This window comes from Ips typographus, linkage group LG1 (assembly GCF_016097725.1).
Source record: "Ips typographus isolate SLU linkage group LG1, UJ_Ityp_2.0, whole genome shotgun sequence".
NCBI lineage: Eukaryota > Metazoa > Arthropoda > Insecta > Coleoptera > Curculionidae > Ips > Ips typographus.
Window position 1 is genome coordinate 15,873,457 of NC_138422.1, and position 18,657 is coordinate 15,892,113.

At 38.3% G+C, this 18,657-nt stretch overlaps 2 protein-coding genes and 2 long non-coding RNA genes across 11 annotated transcripts in view; 2 read left to right on the forward strand and 2 right to left on the reverse strand.

The window, feature by feature from the left end:
- Positions 1–18,657, forward strand: part of LOC145730078 (uncharacterized) — a 124,807-nt gene that overhangs the window by 68,597 nt on the left and 37,553 nt on the right. The gene's annotated exons all lie outside the window — the stretch shown is intronic.
- Positions 1–18,657, reverse strand: part of LOC145730182 (uncharacterized) — a 96,174-nt gene that overhangs the window by 58,671 nt on the left and 18,846 nt on the right. The window lies entirely within an intron of this gene.
- LOC145726701 (uncharacterized) lies at positions 9,018–9,439 on the forward strand. Its single transcript, XR_014177643.1, has 2 exons — positions 9,018–9,153; positions 9,203–9,439. It is a non-coding gene; the product is annotated as an uncharacterized LOC145726701 (long non-coding RNA).
- LOC145730069 (uncharacterized) lies at positions 14,782–16,432 on the reverse strand. The gene is made up of 4 exons (XM_081981061.1): positions 15,791–16,432; positions 15,308–15,393; positions 14,931–15,220; positions 14,782–14,860 (listed from the first exon to the last, which is right to left on the reverse strand). Coding segments are annotated over exons 1-4 (420 nt in total). The 5' UTR covers positions 15,793–16,432; the 3' UTR covers positions 14,782–14,818.

An 18,657-nucleotide genomic window follows, 5' to 3' on the forward strand; every position in this document is an offset into this window, starting at 1 on the left:
TTATCTTCCACATCACGCAGTAATAAGAGAAAGTAGTGAAACCACCAAGCTACGTTGTGTTTTTGACGCAAGTTGCAAAAGTGACAATGGTATATCCCTAAATGACTGCTTGATGACAGGTCCTGTGGTCCAAGATGAATTGTTTGATATCATTTTAAGATTTCGTACATTCAATTACGTTTTTGTTGCTGATTTGTGCAAAATGTACAGGCAAATTGAAGTGCACAAAGACCAGAGAAACTTACAAACTATTGTGTGGCGTGATGACTCCTCAGAATCTATTAAACATTTTGAATTAAATACATTGACCTATGGTACTGCTTCGGCTAGTTTTTTGGCAACAAGAACTCTGGTTGAAATTGCAAACTTAAATCAATCTAAATATCCTGAGGCTTGTGAAATGATCAAATCTAGCTTTTATGTTGACGATTTAATGGGAGGTGCTCAAACATTACAGGATACAAAACGAATAAAAGGCGAATTAACTAGTATCATGGCTTCAGCTCAGTTTGAATTACGAAAATGGAATTCAAATGACAAACGTATTTTGTTGGATTCTAACTTAGTTGATATGCCTGAGCATTACATTGCTGAAAATGAAGATAGCAAAGTATTAGGACTATTATGGAACTCAAATTTAGATACTCTTCAATACAAATATCAACCAAGTGAGTCAAGGAATTCAAGAAAAATATCTAAAAGATACATTTTGTCAAGTATTTCAAAAATCTTTGACCCACTGGGTTTGATTGGACCTTCCACAATCCGAGCTAAAATAATAATGCAAAAATTATGGGAATCAGGTAGTGGATGGGATGAGTCTGTGTCGCAAGATGTTTTTAATGCTTGGAACGACTTCGAAGCAAAATTACATTGTTTAAGCCATATTAGATTATCTACTTATATTGACATCCAACTACATGGATTTTGCGACGCGTCTACTAAGGCGTATGGCGCTGTAGTTTACATTCGTGCTGTTGATTCAAATGGCAGTTGCTTTATCAAAATATTATGTGCTAAGTCGCGCGTTGCTCCATTAAAGACTATATCATTACCTAGGTTGGAGTTATCCAGTGCTGTTCTTTTGGCTAGATTAGCTAAAAGAATTAACGATACGCTAAATATTACCTTTTCAAGCATAACCTTGTGGTCTGATTCCACAATAGCTTTAGCCTGGATAGCCTCGGAGCCTAATTTGTACAAGACTTTTGTCGCTAATCGAATCACTGAAATTCAAGAACTTACTCCAAATTGCTCATGGAGGCATGTAGATTCTAATTCGAATCCTGCAGATGTGATTAGTAGAGGCATAAGTCCTGATTTGTTAGAAGAGTGTAACTTATGGTGGCATGGGCCTGATTGGTTGAGTAGCAACCTTGATCTTTGGCCTCGTAAATTTAATGAAAGTGAAGTGACTAATATAAACATACTTGAGAAAAGACCCCTAAAACAATTTACATTTGTGTCTGTTATGAAATTTGATATATTCAAAAACTATTCTTCAATAACTAAACTTAATCGTGTGTTTGCATATTGTATGCGTTTTATAAACAATGTAAGATGTCGTAAAGAAGCAAGAATGCATGGTAATTTGAATGTAACAGAATTGGAAACTTCTTTGAAGATTCTAATAAAAATTGTACAGCTCGAGGAGTTCGAAAAGGAAATTCATTGTTTGGAAAATAAGGTTTCAATTTCTCGAAAAAGCAAGTTGTTACCTTTAAGTCCCTTTCTGGATAATGAGAAAATTTTGCGTGTTGGTGGACGCATTAATAATTCTTCTTTCGACTTCGAACAAAGGCATCCAATATTGTTGCCTGCTAAGCACATCTTTTCTGAATTGTTAGTTAAATATCAACATTCAAAAGTACTGCATGCTGGTGTTCAAACAGTTCTTTTTACATTGCGTAATAAGTACTGGATTATTCACGGTAAGAACTTAGTTAAAAAGGTTGTGAGACAATGCGTAACGTGCTTCAAGGTAAATCCTAAAAGTGTACTTCAGCCAATGGGTAATTTACCTGAGGTAAGATTGAAACCAATTCGTCCATTTTTAAATTGTGGAACGGACTTTGCGGGTCCCTTTATGATAAAGGATGGCACTTTAAGGTCCAGAAAATCAGTCAAGGTGTACGTTTGCGTATTTATTTGTTTTGCAAGCAAGGCTGTCCACTTAGAACTGGCGGGAGATCTAACCAGTGAAACATTTCTTAATGTCCTAAAAAGATTTATTGCGAGAAGGGGAATTTGTAAAAATATTTATTCAGACAACGGCTTAAATTTTGTTGGTGCTGATAAAATTCTTAAAAAACAATTTACTACTGTATTTGACTTTAGTTCGGATGATAATTGCATTCGCGATTACTTGAGTGAGAATGCCATAACATGGCATAGAATTCCTGCTAAATCACCGTCAATGGGGGGACTTTGGGAAGCTGCAGTAAAACAGTTTAAACATATTTTTAAGCGTATTATTGGCAAATCATTGTTGCATTTTGAGCAAATGTATACACTTTTAACCCAAATTGAAGCTGTTATAAACTCAAGGCCCATTACTCCCATATCCAACGATCCTAATGACTTTCAAGCGTTATCCCCAAGCCATTTTCTAATTGGAGACATCCTCACAAGCCCGCCTGAAGAAGACCTGTCCAATTTAGCTCTAAATAGACTGACAAGTTACCGATTGCTAACACAAATGAGACAGCATTTTTGGAGGCGGTGGTCCGTGGACTATATCAATTGCTTACAAGCCCGAACCAAATGGTTGTTTCAAGAGGCCTGTAACATACCAGTAAATACTCTCGTAATTCTGAAGGAAGACAATCTTCCTCCGCTATTATGGAAGATGGGACGTATTACCGAGGTGCATCCTGGTGCTGATGGGATTGTGCGCGTGGTGTCCGTAACAACTACTAGTGGCGTTCTGAAGCGGTCGGTGAGAAGCATTTGTATCCTACCGATTTACCAGGAGGAGCAGGTACCTGATGTTGACATTTCAGTTGAGTCTGTCAAGGCCGGCGGTATGTAGGAGTTTGATGGTACACATCCAGTTATATGTGTATATGATGCGTGTCTTCTGTCTGAATCTTTGACAAGACATTTGTGACAATTGACATTTGAAAGTGCGAACGCGTAACCTCAAATAATGACTCTGATATATATATATAATAATAACCACATGGCACGTTTTGTGTAGCCGAATTATCCTAATTAATTTAAACAAAGTTCTTATTAAAAAATACAAAAACTAAGTGGGGAGTGTTTTAACAATATCCCAAAAAACGCAGGATAACTCATTTATCCAAAAATAAAGCAAACTCAAACATGCACATACGTAGCAGTCGCCGTTGCCGTTGTCTCATTTTCTGAAATTGATCTTTCTATGGTTGATGCTGATGCCATATCAACATCGGAGAAGACATTGGTGAATATTTGATCGGCAACATTCTTCTTTTGATACAATGAATTTTCAACATAACCTTCAGCAACAGAACTGCTTTTCCAGCCACCATGTCTTTTCAACACATCTATGGTTGATCCAGAGTCGGCAAGTAAAGAAGCTGATGATCTGCGAAAACAATGCCCAGTATATAGGTTTGCGTTTGGTAGTCTCAAGTAGCCAGCAATTCTCCTTGGTAGCTGTCTAAATGTATTTTTTCCTATGGGCTGAGTCAGGCATTTCCCATTTTTGTAAGACACAAAAAATCGTGTATGCTTTGTAGGTGGCCTTAGACCAATATACTTTCGGGGGTAATTGCACAAGTGTATAAAAATTACCGATAATTTTGCATGAAAACTTGTTATCTCTTAACTGCATGAGTTTATTTTCATATTTTTTTGGCGAAAGAGCCCGACACCGTAGGTGGAGGGTTTTTTTAGAAAAAAATATGAAAATGACCGAATGCAGTTTGCAAAGATAACAAGTTTGAACGCAGAATTATCAGGTCATTTTTAAGGCACGAATGTAATTTTGGGGAATATTTCCCGAATAAAGAAAATGTTTTGGTTTTGTTGCAACTATAGATTGCTCAATGGAGCTCAATGAGCAAGTTCCAAACCGTTTATTAATTTTTGTTGACATCGCGTTTGACATTGTTTGGTTATAAAAAGTCAAAAAAATGCGCATGGACAACAATTAGTGTACTAGCAATAGGCTCTACAACAATGCAGTCGTTATAGATACGTACAGTGCAATTATCGAAATGCAATTATCACTTTAGAATGCAATTATCGGGGGTAATTGCACGAGTGCATAAAAATTACCGATAATTTTGCATGAAAACTTGTTATCTCTTAACTGCATGAGTTTATTTACATATTTTTTTGGCGAAAGAGCCCGACACCGAAGGTGGAGGGCTTTTTTAGAAAAAAATATGAAAATGACCGAATGCAGTTTGCAAAGATAACAAGTTTGAACGCAGAATTATCAGGTCATTTTTAAGGCACGAATGTAATTTTGGGGAATATTTCCCGAATAAAGAAAATGTTTTGGTTTTGCTGCAACTATAGATTGCTCAATGGAGCTCAATGAACAAGTTCCAAACCGTTCATTAATTTATTGTTGACATCGCGTTTGACATTGTTTGGTTATAAAAAGTCAAAAAACTGCGCATAGACAACAATTAGTGTTGTGTCTTGGGCTCTTGGGATTTGAAGAAGACTCTTTCAATGGGCACTGCATACATTTATTGATCACATTAATATATATATATGTACAAGGACAATTTTTATTAAGACCAACATGTGCCCTCGTTCATGGTTGAGTAGCAAGCGAGCTGGCGGGTCATCGGTCGTCCACCGGCTTCCCCCACTGTCCAGTGTTGCCGCTTTTCGAGGGAACGCAATACATCACATTTCCCTCCCTTCTTAATCTATAACTATACTATATGAGACAACACATGTGTGCGCCATGACAATCGAAAGGTAACCAGGCCTACCCCATACAATACTAATTAGCATACTCAACTAAAGAGTCCGGGACTTCCTACCTAATCCTTGATAAAGTCTCTCAAATGAACAGACGGTTTCGACGCGCGCCCCGACCTTGTGGTGACGCCACCCTTAGCCGCAGGTCCACCCCCTGCCTGTGTACGCTTGTCGTACCTGCACTCCATGACAATGCTGTCTCTTCTCTGACTGGTTTCTACGCCTGGACTTTGTAATCCGGCGCCGGCACCAGCTCTTGTGTCTTCAGTTGCAGCTTTTGAGGGTGTTTGAGAGCCTACATCTACGAACACCTCCTCATCTGTTGAGGTTTCGCTGTCAAGATGCCCCACTGGTGTCTCATTCGAGTTCCCTGTAGGAGTGGCATCCTGGTGGTAGTTACTCTGCTTTCCTTCTTCTGTCCACCCTGCTGCTATTTTTCCCGGTTTTATTGAGGGTTGTCGCGGTTCTGCTGCCTGTGAGCACTTTCTGTTGTCCGCTTGGTCAACAGCGCCTCTCACGATTATCTGATTTTTGTGCCTCTTCCACAGCTGTCTAGTCGGCAATCTGCACAAATACGTGGTTGCTCCTATCACTCTCTCAATGACTGCCTCAGTCCAAGCTTTCTTATTTATTGTTCTATAGTCTCTTACCATTATTTCCTCTCCCTTCTCAAACCTTTGCTTGCATTGTCTTCTTTTACTTGTCTCACGTTCTTGATGCTTTACCATATTTTCCCTGGCGGATGTTGCACTCTGCGTTGCTGGATCTACTACCCTATTTCTTACTTGATCCAGTAAGGTTCTCAGTTTGCGGCCAAGCATCAACTCTGCTGGGCTCACTTTGGTAATGCAATGGGGAGTGGTTCTGTAATTTAAAAGAAATCTTGCAATTATAGTGTCAATGTCAGTGTTGCTATTCCTCTGATCGTTCAGCGCAGCTGAAATTTTGTTTTTGAAGGTCTTCACTGCGTTTTCGGCTGCTCCATTGCTTTGACTATTATAAGGAGGGATTGTCACATGTTTGATACCATTCTTTGAGAAGAATAGTTCAGTCTCTGATGCTACAAAGGTTCTGCCATTGTCTGAACAGACCAACTCGGGCAACCCGAAGCATGAAAACACTCTTCTGAGGTGCTTGATCAACTCTGACGCAGTCATACCCTGGACAGGTACCACTTCTGGCCATTTGGTGAATGCGTCTGTGAGCACCAAGTAATTTTTATTCTTGAATAGCAAGTAATCAATGTGAACTCTCTGGAACGGTCTAACAGCTACTGGCCATGGAGTTACGACCTTTGGTGGGTCAGGCTGCGTCTTGAGACATGCAACACATGATTTTATAAGGTTTTCTATGTCATTATCGATGTTGGGCCACCAAACATATGATCTAGCCAGCTGTTTGGTCTTAACAATACCTAAATGGCTGGTATGAAGTAGATTTAATACCTCTTTCCTGCATGAGCTCGGAATCACCACTCTGTGGCCCCACATAACCATGCCCAATTCCTCATGAAGTTCATCCCTCTTTGAGTATAAGTTCTTCTCTTCTACCTGCAGTTCCTTGGGTTTGCATGGCCATGTTGTCTGTGCGTATCTTGCTACCTTCTTCAAAACTCTGTCTTTCTTAGTCTCCTCTCTAATCTTCTGCGCGTCGAGTGGCCAATGCTTGCTGGTTTCTGCAAAGCTTATGAAGCATTCGGGCTCAATCTCTCCCACGTCCGGCGGTAGCTCGTTCTTGCCGTCTGGTAATCTAGATAAACAATCGGCGATAAAATTGTTTTTGCCTTTTATGTATTCTATACTATAATCAAACCCAGACATGTACAACGCCCAACGCTGTAACCGATCTCGACTTCTTACTGGTATGCCCTTATTTTCGCCGAAAATTCCCAACAGTGGTTTATGATCGCAACGCACGATGAAACGATGCCCGATCAAGAACTGCTGAAAATACTTCAGTCCAAAAATGATGGCCGCTGCCTCCCTATCTATTATAGCCATTTTTTTCTCGGACTCAGCCAGAGTCCTGGATGCCATGGCCACTGGCCTTTCACTTCCGTCGGCCTGTCTATGGAGCAACACCGCCGACAAGCCACTATCGGAGGCATCAGTCTCCAAAATCGTAGTTTTAGAGGGATCGAAGTGGGTTAATACTATGTCCTGGCTAATTAGTTTCTTTATTAACTTAAAGGCATTTTCACATGTGGTGTTCCAATTTACAGCTTTACTACTATTACTTACGTTGTTCTTCAGAAGTTCGTAAATTGGCTTCATTATGCTTGCCAGGTTCGGTATGAACTTAGCATAGTATTGCACCAGCCCACAAAAAGATCTCACCTGTGTTACTGTGGTCGGCCTTGCTGCATTTTCTATAGCTGCTACCTTCTTTTCGCACTTCTTTAGGCCTTCTTCGCCTATTACGTGTCCCAGGTATTCTACTTCTCTCTCGAAAAACTTGCATTTTTCCGGCCTTACGGTAAGCCCTGCTTCCCTCAATCGCTGTAACACTTCTTCACAGTTCCTAATGTGCTCCTGAGTGCTCGCGCCAGTGATGCATATGTCGTCTGCAAACACGGCCACGCCTTTTAATCCCTGCAGAACTTGCTCTATCGTCATCTGGAAAAGAGCAGCTGCTGGAGACACCCCAAAAAGCATTCGGTTTGGCCTGAAAAGACCTAAATGAGTTGTGAGTGTCATTGCTTCTTTTGACTCTTCTGAAAGCATTAACTGTGTATATGCCTGATTGAGGTCCAATTTAGTGAACAACTTACCGCCCGATAACTGATCAAAGATCTCATTTATGCGAGGTAAGGGGTAGTGGATATTTTTGTCTAAACATTTATTCACAGTCGCCTTATAATCGCCACAAATTCTTACCGTTCCGTTGGCCTTCCTGACTGGCACTATCGGAGTTGCCCATCTTGAATTTGTCGTCGGCTCTAGAATGCCTTCCTCGACCATCCTCTTTATTTGCTCTTCCACTTTTTGTCTGTATGCCAGGGGAACTGGTCTATGCCTGAGAAAAATGGGTCTCGCCTGCGGATCTATGGGTATTGTGACCTTGTCGTACCTGTAAGTTCCCAAACGATTCGTCAAGACATCGGAATATTCCTTCAACAGCCTGTTCCTGTGAGAACACTGCAAGACTGAATTAACGTTTAATGATATATTGAAAGCACTGAGAAAGTCCCGGCCTAACAAACAAGGTCCCATGCTATCAACTACATAAATCTTTATTGTTCTTACTTTGCTGAAGGCTCTTACATTTGTCACAAAGTATCCTAATGGCCTAATCATTGACCCTGTGTAACCACGCAGCAGTATGTGATCTACTTCAAGCTGAACATTTGGAAGACCCTTTTTAAACACTGACCTGCTTAGTGTGGTCACACATGATCCAGTATCAACTTGCATGCTGAACATTTTCCCCATAATTTCAACCTGAGCAACAAATCCCCCTGAACAACCCTTATGTGTATCTACCTTAAATATGTCCCTTGCGACCTCTGCTTCTTCACTTGCCTCCATCAGAGCATTTTGTCCCCTCACTGTGGCTCTGCGACAAGCTCTCTCCAGATGGCCCTCTACGCCGCATCTTCTGCATCTGTAGTTTGCATAACGGCAGCTTCCTGGGTGGTTCCTGCCGCACACTCCGCACTTTGATGGATTTCCCATCTGTTTAGCACTTTTGTTATTGTTTTTCCACTTGTCGCCATTGCCGCCTCCATCTTGGAACTGGCTGCGCGCGCCCTCTGACATGCCCATCGCTATGCCTGCGCGAGCAGCAAATCTTCCTCGGTGACGGTCCGCCCTGTTGCCACTGTTCGCTCCGTTTCTAACCCAATTGACTTCCTCACGCTCGTGCTGGCTACTTTCTCCATTCTTTACTTCCTTCTGTACCGCCAACTTTAAAAGACTCTCTAGGGGCCTATCTGAATCCTCTTCGCATAATCGGTCCAGTATTGAGCCCTTCCTCAATCCTGCCATAAACTTCTCCCTCAAAACGAAGGTCAAATTTCCTTCAAAAGCACAGTTAATGGAAAGTCCTCTCACCCGCACGTACCATTCTTGCGAGGTTTCGCCAGACATCTGAGTGGCCGCCCAAAATTTGCTTCTCTCGCGCCACACGGATACAATGGGGCTGAAGTGACCACAGAGTAGCTTGGTTAGTTCGGCATACCTTTTGTCTTTTGGTAATGCCGGATAAGTCAGTTCACGCAATATGGTATAGGTGGATGTTCCAATTAGGCTCACTAAGGTTGCAGTTTTTACAGGTTCTTCAATTATTTTGTTGGCGGCAAAGTACTGGTCCAATTTCTCTTGGTATATCTGCCAATCATCGGTGGCATGGTTGTATTCCGCCATGGATCCGATCAAGGCTGCCATCTTGAATATCGCCGGTCCGGTCGGTCCTTCTCCTCGTGGGATCCTAGCCCTTTACTAGTTTTCGGCTAAGTATCCCATCCTCGTCGCCATTTGTTGTGTCTTGGGCTCTTGGGATTTGAAGAAGACTCTTTCAATGGGCACTGCATACATTTATTGATCACATTAATATATATATATGTACAAGGACAATTTTTATTAAGACCAACATGTGCCCTCGTTCATGGTTGAGTAGCAAGCGAGCTGGCGGGTCATCGGTCGTCCACCGGCTTCCCCCACTGTCCAGTGTTGCCGCTTTTCGAGGGAACGCAATACATCACAATTAGTTTACTAGCAATAGGCTCTACAACAATGCAGTCGTTATAGATACGTACAGTGCAATTATCGAAATGCAATTATCACTTTAGAATGCAATTATCGCTGTCATTCTGGTGAAAATGCACTGCTCATATGGGACATTTAACACATGAGGGAAATATTCGCTGTCATTCTGGTGAAAATGCACTGCTCATATGGGACATTTAACACATGAGGGAAATATTCGCTGTCATTCTGGTGAAAATGCACTGCTCATATGGGACATTTAACACATGAGGGAAATATTCGGGGGTAATTGCACAAGTGCATAAAAATTACCGATAATTTTGCATGAAAACTTGTTATCTCTTAACTGCATAAGTTTATTTTCATATTTTTTTGGCGAAAGCGCCCGACACCGAAGGTGGAGGGCTTTTTTAGAAAAAAATATGAAAATGACCGAATGCAGTTTGCAAAGATAACAAGTTTGAACGCAGAATTATCAGGTCATTTTTTTAATGTTGTGTTAACTATTTATACAGTGCGTTTTTTTTAACGCGCAACATAGGATTTCATGTGTTAAATTTTTAAGCCCATGTTAGACCATGTTATTTTGGAACTACAAGTATAAAACTTGACGGGTGGCTGTTTCGTACCCTGAACCTTAAGTAAGTTTACCAATTCGGCCTAAAAAGTGTTAAAAAGCTTGCAAAAAATCATCTTTTTTCGAAAAGGTTTTATCGTTTCATACTCCCTGTATGCATTGTTGTTCTTTGTTGTTTTTGATACTGGCACGGCAGGTAGCAGGTAAAATTTGGAGTAGAAAGTAAAACAGGGTGATCATTAACTTTATATCAAGAAAGTTAAGAACAAAAGAAGTATTTTTATAAGTGAATTGTTCAAAGTGACCTCCGTTTGAAGCCAAACAGTATTCCAAACAATCATAAAATGCCCTTTTGACGTTCAAAAGATGTCGGGTCGTGATGCAGTCAAAATATGTCACTTTACCTGCTACCTGCCCTGCCAGTATAAAAACAACAAGGAACAACAATGCATACAGGGAGTATGGAACGATAAAATCTTTTCGAAAAAAAATGATTTTTTTCCAGTTTTTAATCACTTTTTAGACCAAATTGGTAGACTTACTTAAGCTCCAGGGTACTAAAGACACACCAGTCAAGTTATAGACTTGTAGTTCCAAAATAAAATGGTCTAACATGGGCTTAAAAATTTAACACGTAAAATCCTATGTTGCGCGTTAAAAAAAACGCACTGTATAGTTTTATCTTAACCCTATGTTATGTGTTTTTGTAAATATTTTTGAAAAGCAATAATACGCCAATACTGTTTGTCATAAACTTTTTTTAACTAGTCATCAACGTACCTGGTCATAGTTAGAATGCCATAAAATAATTTTGATTTTTTATTTCTGGAAAATGTAACAATAATTGAATGTAAAATTTTATTTTAATTGAAAAGTACTATCCGATAATAAACTGCTCGTCAAAAAGAATGGGACAGCAAAATTTTTGCTCTTTTTTGAGCGGCTGCTTCTTCAAATTGATTTACTTGATTCTAATAATTTTTTTGAGGATTAAAAGGTATTTTCTTCCTCTTTCATTTGACCTAAATGATCTTTTTGAAAGGTGCCACGGATCCGAGTATACAGGGTGTGACTGAGGTGTAGTCAAAAAATGAAAAATTCGGTCTAACGCCATTTCTCGCAAAAAAAATTTTTACGTTTTACAATAGCCTTAATCGAGTCTTGTGGTCAATATCTCTAAACGTTTTCGCCAGTTTGGCGATTAAAGGCCGTTTACAAAATTTATTGCAACATTTTTAAAATGTGGTTACTTTTGATTCTCTTGTTTAAAATTAAACAATTTCTTTAGATCTTTTGTGGAAGAAGAGCGGGATTAGCAAGTTTACACTTAAAACTACCCAATTTAAGTAAAAAACATACACTGCAAGATACAGGGTGACCCAAAAAAAAAATTTGAAAAGAAAATCATATGTTTTATCATAAATCTTAGCATGGTCAGTTATTTTAATGGAAAATAATGATATTGGATAGAGAAGCACACTATTTGTTTAGTAATCCAATCCATATCTCTAGACGTTTTCGCCAGTTTGGCGATTAAGGGGCGTTTACGATATTAAAAAAATGGTTCTTTTTAATTCTCTTGTTTTAAATTCGAAATTATTGAATTTAAAACAAGATTAGCAAAATTATATTTCAATTCACCCATTATAGGTGAACATTTATAAACCGCGAACCTTTATAAACAGAGTGGGTTAAAAAATCATACAAAAGATAAATCAAATGTTTTACCATACAAATAAAACATGTATCTTTATTCGGTAAATTTACTCGAAAATAATGGTTTTTAATTTAAAAAAAAAACAAATCCACAGCATTCATATCCGATGACTTTGCGGGCTACAAACCCATTTGTTGTTAATACCTTGTCGGTCCCCCAGCAGTTTTTTGCAACTCCGCAACCCTTCTTGGCATGCTATACACCAACTTTGCAATAAAATTTTGGGGAATTGCCTCCCATTCAACCCTCACCATTTCTGCCAACTCATTCAAATTTTGAAATTCATGCTCTGAGCCATTTATTCTCAATTTCATTCTACTCCATACGTGCTCTATTACGTTCATATCCGGTGACCTTGCAGGCCACTCCATTCGTTCGATGTTGTTCTCTCTCAAAATTTCTTGTACGATTCTGGCTCGATGTGGACGAGCATTGTCATCAATTAAGATAAAACCGTTCCCAAAGTTTCGAGAAAAGGGAACAACGATATCACGTGTACCACGATAACCGCTTATACAGTGCAGGCTAAAACTTTAAATTTTCGCATTTTTGTTCGTGTTTAGCGACAAAAGGGCTCAAGCTAGAGATCTGAAAAAAATACAGAAAACTAGTTCGTGATAGGTACTACAACTTTCATTATTACGATTTTTCAATCAAATCAACCGTACAGGCGCAAAAAAATCAAAACCGTTTTCCCATGTTAATCTCCTATATCTAGACAACAAAATGAAATTCACTAAACATGTAAAAAATACAAGAACTGAACTCATTAAAAGAACAAAACATTTTAGATCACTAACTTACAAAAATAAAGGTATCAGTACCAAAACTGCAACATAAATTTATAAATCCTTCTGCAGACCACTTCTAGACTATGGAAACATGCTAATGGCAAACTCAACTCCGAAAACTAAACAACACATACAAACAACGGAACAGATTGCTCTAAGACTAATAACCAAAATAAGACACCCAGAAAACCCACTCCACAACCCATCCAACCAACTTCTCTATGAACGTACAAACATGACCAAAATAACTGACAGACTCGTACAACTCCAAAACAAATGGAAAAACAATCCACACAACTGGACTATAATTACTCCACTGTGCTTAACAAGACCAACTAGACAATCCCGTTACCTCTTTCCCGCATCCACCCTGTTGGAGCACTTCCAATAGAATTTTTTTTTTTATCTATAATTTGTAAATATTGATTAAAATTAAGATTGTAAATAACTAAAAATCTGTAAACATGGGCAGAAAGACCACGTGTGGTCGATAGCCTTTTTTTTTCGTATGGAAAAAATAAAGATTGTGTATACAGTGCGTTTTTTTTAACGCGCAACAGGATTTTACGTGTTAAATTTTTAAGCCCATGTTAGACCATGTTATTTTGGAACTACAAGTATAAAACTTGACGGGTGTGTCTTTAGTACCCTGAAGCTTAAGTAGGTCTACCAATTTGGTCTAAAAAGTGATTTTAAACTGGAAAAAAAATCATTTTTTTTCGAAAAGATTTTATCCTTTCATACTCCCTGTATGCATTGTTGTTCCTTGTTGTTTTTGATACTGGCAGGGCAGGTAGCAGGTAAAGTGACTTATTTTGACTGCATCACGACCCGACATCTTTTGAACGTCAAAAGGGCATTTTATGATTGTTTGGAATATACTGTTTGGCTTCAAACGGAGGTCAATTTGAACAATTCACTTATAGAAATACTTCTTTTGTTCTTAACTTTCTTGATATAAAGTTAATGATCACCCTGTTTTACTTTCTACGCCAAATTTTACCTGCTACCTGCCGTGCCAGTATCAAACACAACAAAGAACAACAATGCATACAGGGAGTATGAAACGATAAAACCTTTTCGAAAAAAGATGATTTTTTGCAAGTTTTTTAACACTTTTTAGGCCGAATTGGTAAATTTACTTCAGCTTCAGGGTACGAAATAGCCACCCGTCAAGTTTTATACTTGTAGTTCCAAAATAATATGGTCTAACATGGGCTTAAAAATTTAACACGTGAAATCCTATGTTGCGCGTTAAAAAAAACGCACTGTATATATATATCTCCTATATCCAGGGTGCTCTTGGACACCTGGTATATCCATTTAAAAAAAATGGACTTTTTGCAGTTTTTTTATCTGTCCGACTAAAAGGTCGGTATATTAACCACACTGAAGGTTTTTTTCATTTTTTGTGTCTGGGCTTTTCAACCATGTAGTATTGTCTAACTGAAGACAAAAGGTCACATCAGCAAAACTGTCAGGACTTGAGAAATTAATTAAAGTTTAGACCACCGTTTTGCTGACAAGTTCACCATTTTTATAAAATATCTAAGGAACGGTGCGATAGGTATAGGGAAGTATTAACAATTAATTACTAGCCTTCTTGCGAGGAATTCAAAAATGAGATTAAAAACAGACTTCCATTTAAAAATCAAAAGTTGGTGTTTATTCTGACGGATCTGGCAACACCGCAAAGTTCAAAATATTTTAAATAGAGAGATTGGACCCAACCTAGGCTACACTCGAAATTTCAACAAAAAATATTGAGTTGTTCTCTAGATACTTCTAATTAACCATCACCGTGAATCACCCTGTATAGTATATTATTAAACATTCCTAGAAAAAATAAGTTTCAAAATTGTTGCTGTTCAGGGGGCTTATTCTTGAAAGCAGGGAACGGAATTCTCAAGAGAACTGTTGATAGAATGTGACAGAAGAAGCTGACAATAGCGGGTTCCTGTCACATTCTACAGGTCTTTCTCTTGACAATTCCCTTCCCTCGTTTCAAGAATACGCACCCTGGTGGCTGTAACGAGTTGGCAGTAAATAAAGCAAATATGATATTTTCAAACAATTTTATTCTGCATTTTAGCTTTTATTAATTAGAATTGGTTAAATATCTGCCGCAAAAGGGCTGCAGCTAATTGGTTTGCAAAAAGAAGAAAATAGTTATTATTTAAAAAATATATGCTTTATTGCTGTAAGCTTACTACTGGTAAATTGCAGGCCCCAGCCACGGCCTCGCCCACCTCCACGGCCTCGCCAACGGCCACCGCCACGGCTTCGGCCCCAACCTCCCCAGCCCTGGCTTCGTTCTTCGCCGCTAGTACCTGCAGTGCCGCTAACACCTGCAGGACCGCTAGCAACTGCAGGGCCACTAGCACCTGCAAGTGCCACCTTGCACGTGCCCCCCTGCACCTGCAAGTGCAGGGGGGCACGCTGGCCTGCTGACCAGGCTCGGGGCGCTGGGGGCGCGGTTCTACATCCATCGACATCGATTCTGCAAAAAAAAAAAAATACAAATTTTTTCGATTTATTTAAGTTTTGGTGGTGCGATAAATTTGTTGTAAATGTTAATTCTACATACCATCCGACAACAACAGTTCCTCTTCTGGGATGGATGCCAGAGTAAACTCTGGCATCTCACCCCAATGTACAGCATTATTTTCGCTCCTGAAACAATTTGGTAATGTAATTGAAAAGCGGGTAATTTAAACAACCAACAATGTAGTCTAGTCTAGTGATCGACCGATATGAAATTTTGGACCCATACCGTTTTTTCCTTCCCAAAATTGGTAGCTTTTAATTCTTTATAAAAAAATGTCGGCCCCGCGAGGCAGATATTTTATACATATATCGGCCGCTATGTCGGTATCGGTATCGGTCGATCACTACTAGTCTAATTTTACTAAATTAAACGCTGGGCAATTAAAACATATCTCTTAAACTTAGACTAATATTTTAACTGAAATTTCTTTGAAAGAAATCTAGCGGTTTCTTTCAATTTGCCAGCAATTTAGTTACTTAACACTAGATATCATTGATGCTAGACCAGTATTTAATTACTTACATTTTTCCAGCAACTGTTCACTCCACCAACCAAATAAAAATGAATGTACTATCCAGCAAAATAACTGACGCCGGACAAAATTGGAATGGTCGAAACTTTAAAATAAACAAAGACAAAAGACAAAAATTATAAGAAAGATGAAGAACGAACATTTCTGACCGTTACACAAAGCGTGCCGACTTTTTTTTAATATCTCTGACACCAAGTCTTTCAGAGTGGAGAACATTTGTCGGCAAATTAATCCGTGCTTTCCGCGAATTTTTTAAATCTGAATGTCATATGCGCTGGCTTGCTAGACCACAGTCTAAAGATATAACACTAATAGATAGATATATCTTCGAGGAGAACGCTATTCGCTATTAAAACTCGTTCTGAACGGTAAGATCGAAGGGCAATAAGTATAGACAGTGGCAATGGAACTGAAAATTAATTTAAGTAAGCAGCGTGAGATGGCACCACCAAACGCATATTCACGTAATTTTAAAGCCAGACGCAGCAATTCCGATCTTTTGACTGTTGGAAAAAACATCAGTTTTAATGCGGCGTTGTCTAGTTGACAAATCACATTTTTTGTTTTGTTTGTAGGCAAAAAATAATAGATTTTGTGTGTGTTTTCTTTAATTATTGTGTTTCACTTTGTTGTATTTTTAGTTTATGTATTTTTTGTTATTAGTTTATTTTTAATACTCATCAATTTATACTTAATACATATAATTATCACATTCATATACATAAATTCATCAATTTTATACTTAATGCATTATGAATTCCATGTTTAATCTTAAAACAGCCACGTGACCATTTGTACCTTAAAATGAGTCACGATATTGAGAGTTTAAAACTAAAAAACGGTCACGTAATCTTTAAAATTTAATTTAATTATTAAAAATAGTCACGTGACCTGTCAAATAATATTTTGTCATTTACAGTCACGTGATCTTCAGGGTTCCGTTTTGGCATTAAATAAGAGTCACGTGACCTTTATTCTTCAAATAATATTTTTAACATCTAAAACACCTTTAAATGCATTATAAAGAGAGTAACGTGTGTCTCATAAAATATCAGTTTAAACTGAAAAGCAAGCATGTGATCCTTTAAATAATATTTTGACATTCAAAACTGTCATGTGACATTATAAATCCATTTTTAATCTTAAAAGAGTCACGTGATCTTTAGCATTTCGCTTTGACATTAAAAAAGAGTCACGTAATTTAAAAAAATGTTTGATTATTGAAAATCGTTATGCGACTTTATGCACTGTAAAAAGAGTCATGTGACCTTTAAAAATATGTTTTATTTTTGAAAATCGTCACGTGACCATTTGCACATTATAAGGACTCTTCAAATAATACTTTGACATCTAAAACAGTCACGTGACCTTCAGGATTTCGTTTTGACGTTAAATTAATTGAAAATTGTCACGTGGCCATTTGCACTGTAAAGAGGGTCACGTGTCAGGACACAAAATATCAGTTTAAACTGAAAAACGATTACGTGATCCTTCAAATGACATTTAAAACGGTCATGTGACATTATAAATTCCATTTTTAATCTTAAAAGAGTCACGTGACTTTCAGGATCTGTTTTGACGTTAAAAAAGTCAAGCAATTTGAAAAAAAATAGTCTAAACATAAAAACTGTCACGTGACGTTAAAAATTACATTTTAATCTTACAAATAGATACGTGATTTAGTGGATCAGTTTAAAACTAAAAAACGGCCACGTGAGCCTCAGGATTCTGTTTTGACGTTAAAAAAGAGTCCTGTCACTTTTAAAATAAATAGAATCTTTATTATCGATACCTCAAACCAGAAATCCTTATCATGTTTAGTTTTCAAAATACGAGTAAATTAACTCAAATTTATTTGAAAAAATCAAACTTTCTTAAGCACCTCAGATAGTAAAAGAAAGCGGATTATAGGAAATACTGCAAAAGTTGGCAACTATGTCTGCAATGACGTGCTGTATTAGCACCATCTCTTAGAGTTTACCTACAACTGAAGCGGCCGAAATACATTAAGAAGCCCCCTTGAAGTGTAAACGGTTTCTTTTTTGGGTGCCACTTTAATTACATTGCGCTGGTTGTCTGTACTTATCATTTAGTCGATGGCAATAGGAAGTAAGAGGTTGTCTTGGTTCAGAAATGACTGAAGTCAGACTGTTGAAAAGTTATGCACATGCACGCCGCTCGAGATCGAGAAAGATATAGACATCAGATCGTCATCGAGACTACCAACGTTTAATTTTTTTAGACGTAGTACCAGAAGAGAAGATATTTAAAACCTAAAAAATAATAAAAAAATAAATAAATAAATGTATCTGAAATCCAGATACTTGAGTAAAGCAGTTGCTTCATGTCTCACTTTTGCATTGAAATTTTGAAAAGAGCCAATATCAACTCTAGATACCTAATTGTATATAGGTTTAGCTGTGTTTGAAGACTGTTTTTCAGAACAGGTCCACTCATCTATTTTGCCGAATATTTTATTTGCTGGGTTGCTGCGGCTTTGCCATCTAGTAGCTCCAATAGCTTCCAATTTGTAGTCAGGAACTTGTCCGGGCTCGCCACGCGGATTAATCGTTGTCGCTGCAGCGGTGACCGGTAAGGCAAAACCGTTGAAACGCTCTCATTTAATACGCATGTGTTCATATTGGAGCAAGCCATCGCGCGGTTTCGTCGTAACTTGTCAGTTTCTGAATAGGAGGGCGCCAACATTTTTAGGCTGGAGGGCGCACCGGCATAGGTCCTGGCGGCCCAGCTCGGGCCTGCAATTTGCATACGAAAACCTAAAATAACACTAGACATTAGACATTTATTTAAAGATATCTATTTTACTATCACATTTAACAGAATGGGTTATGTATTT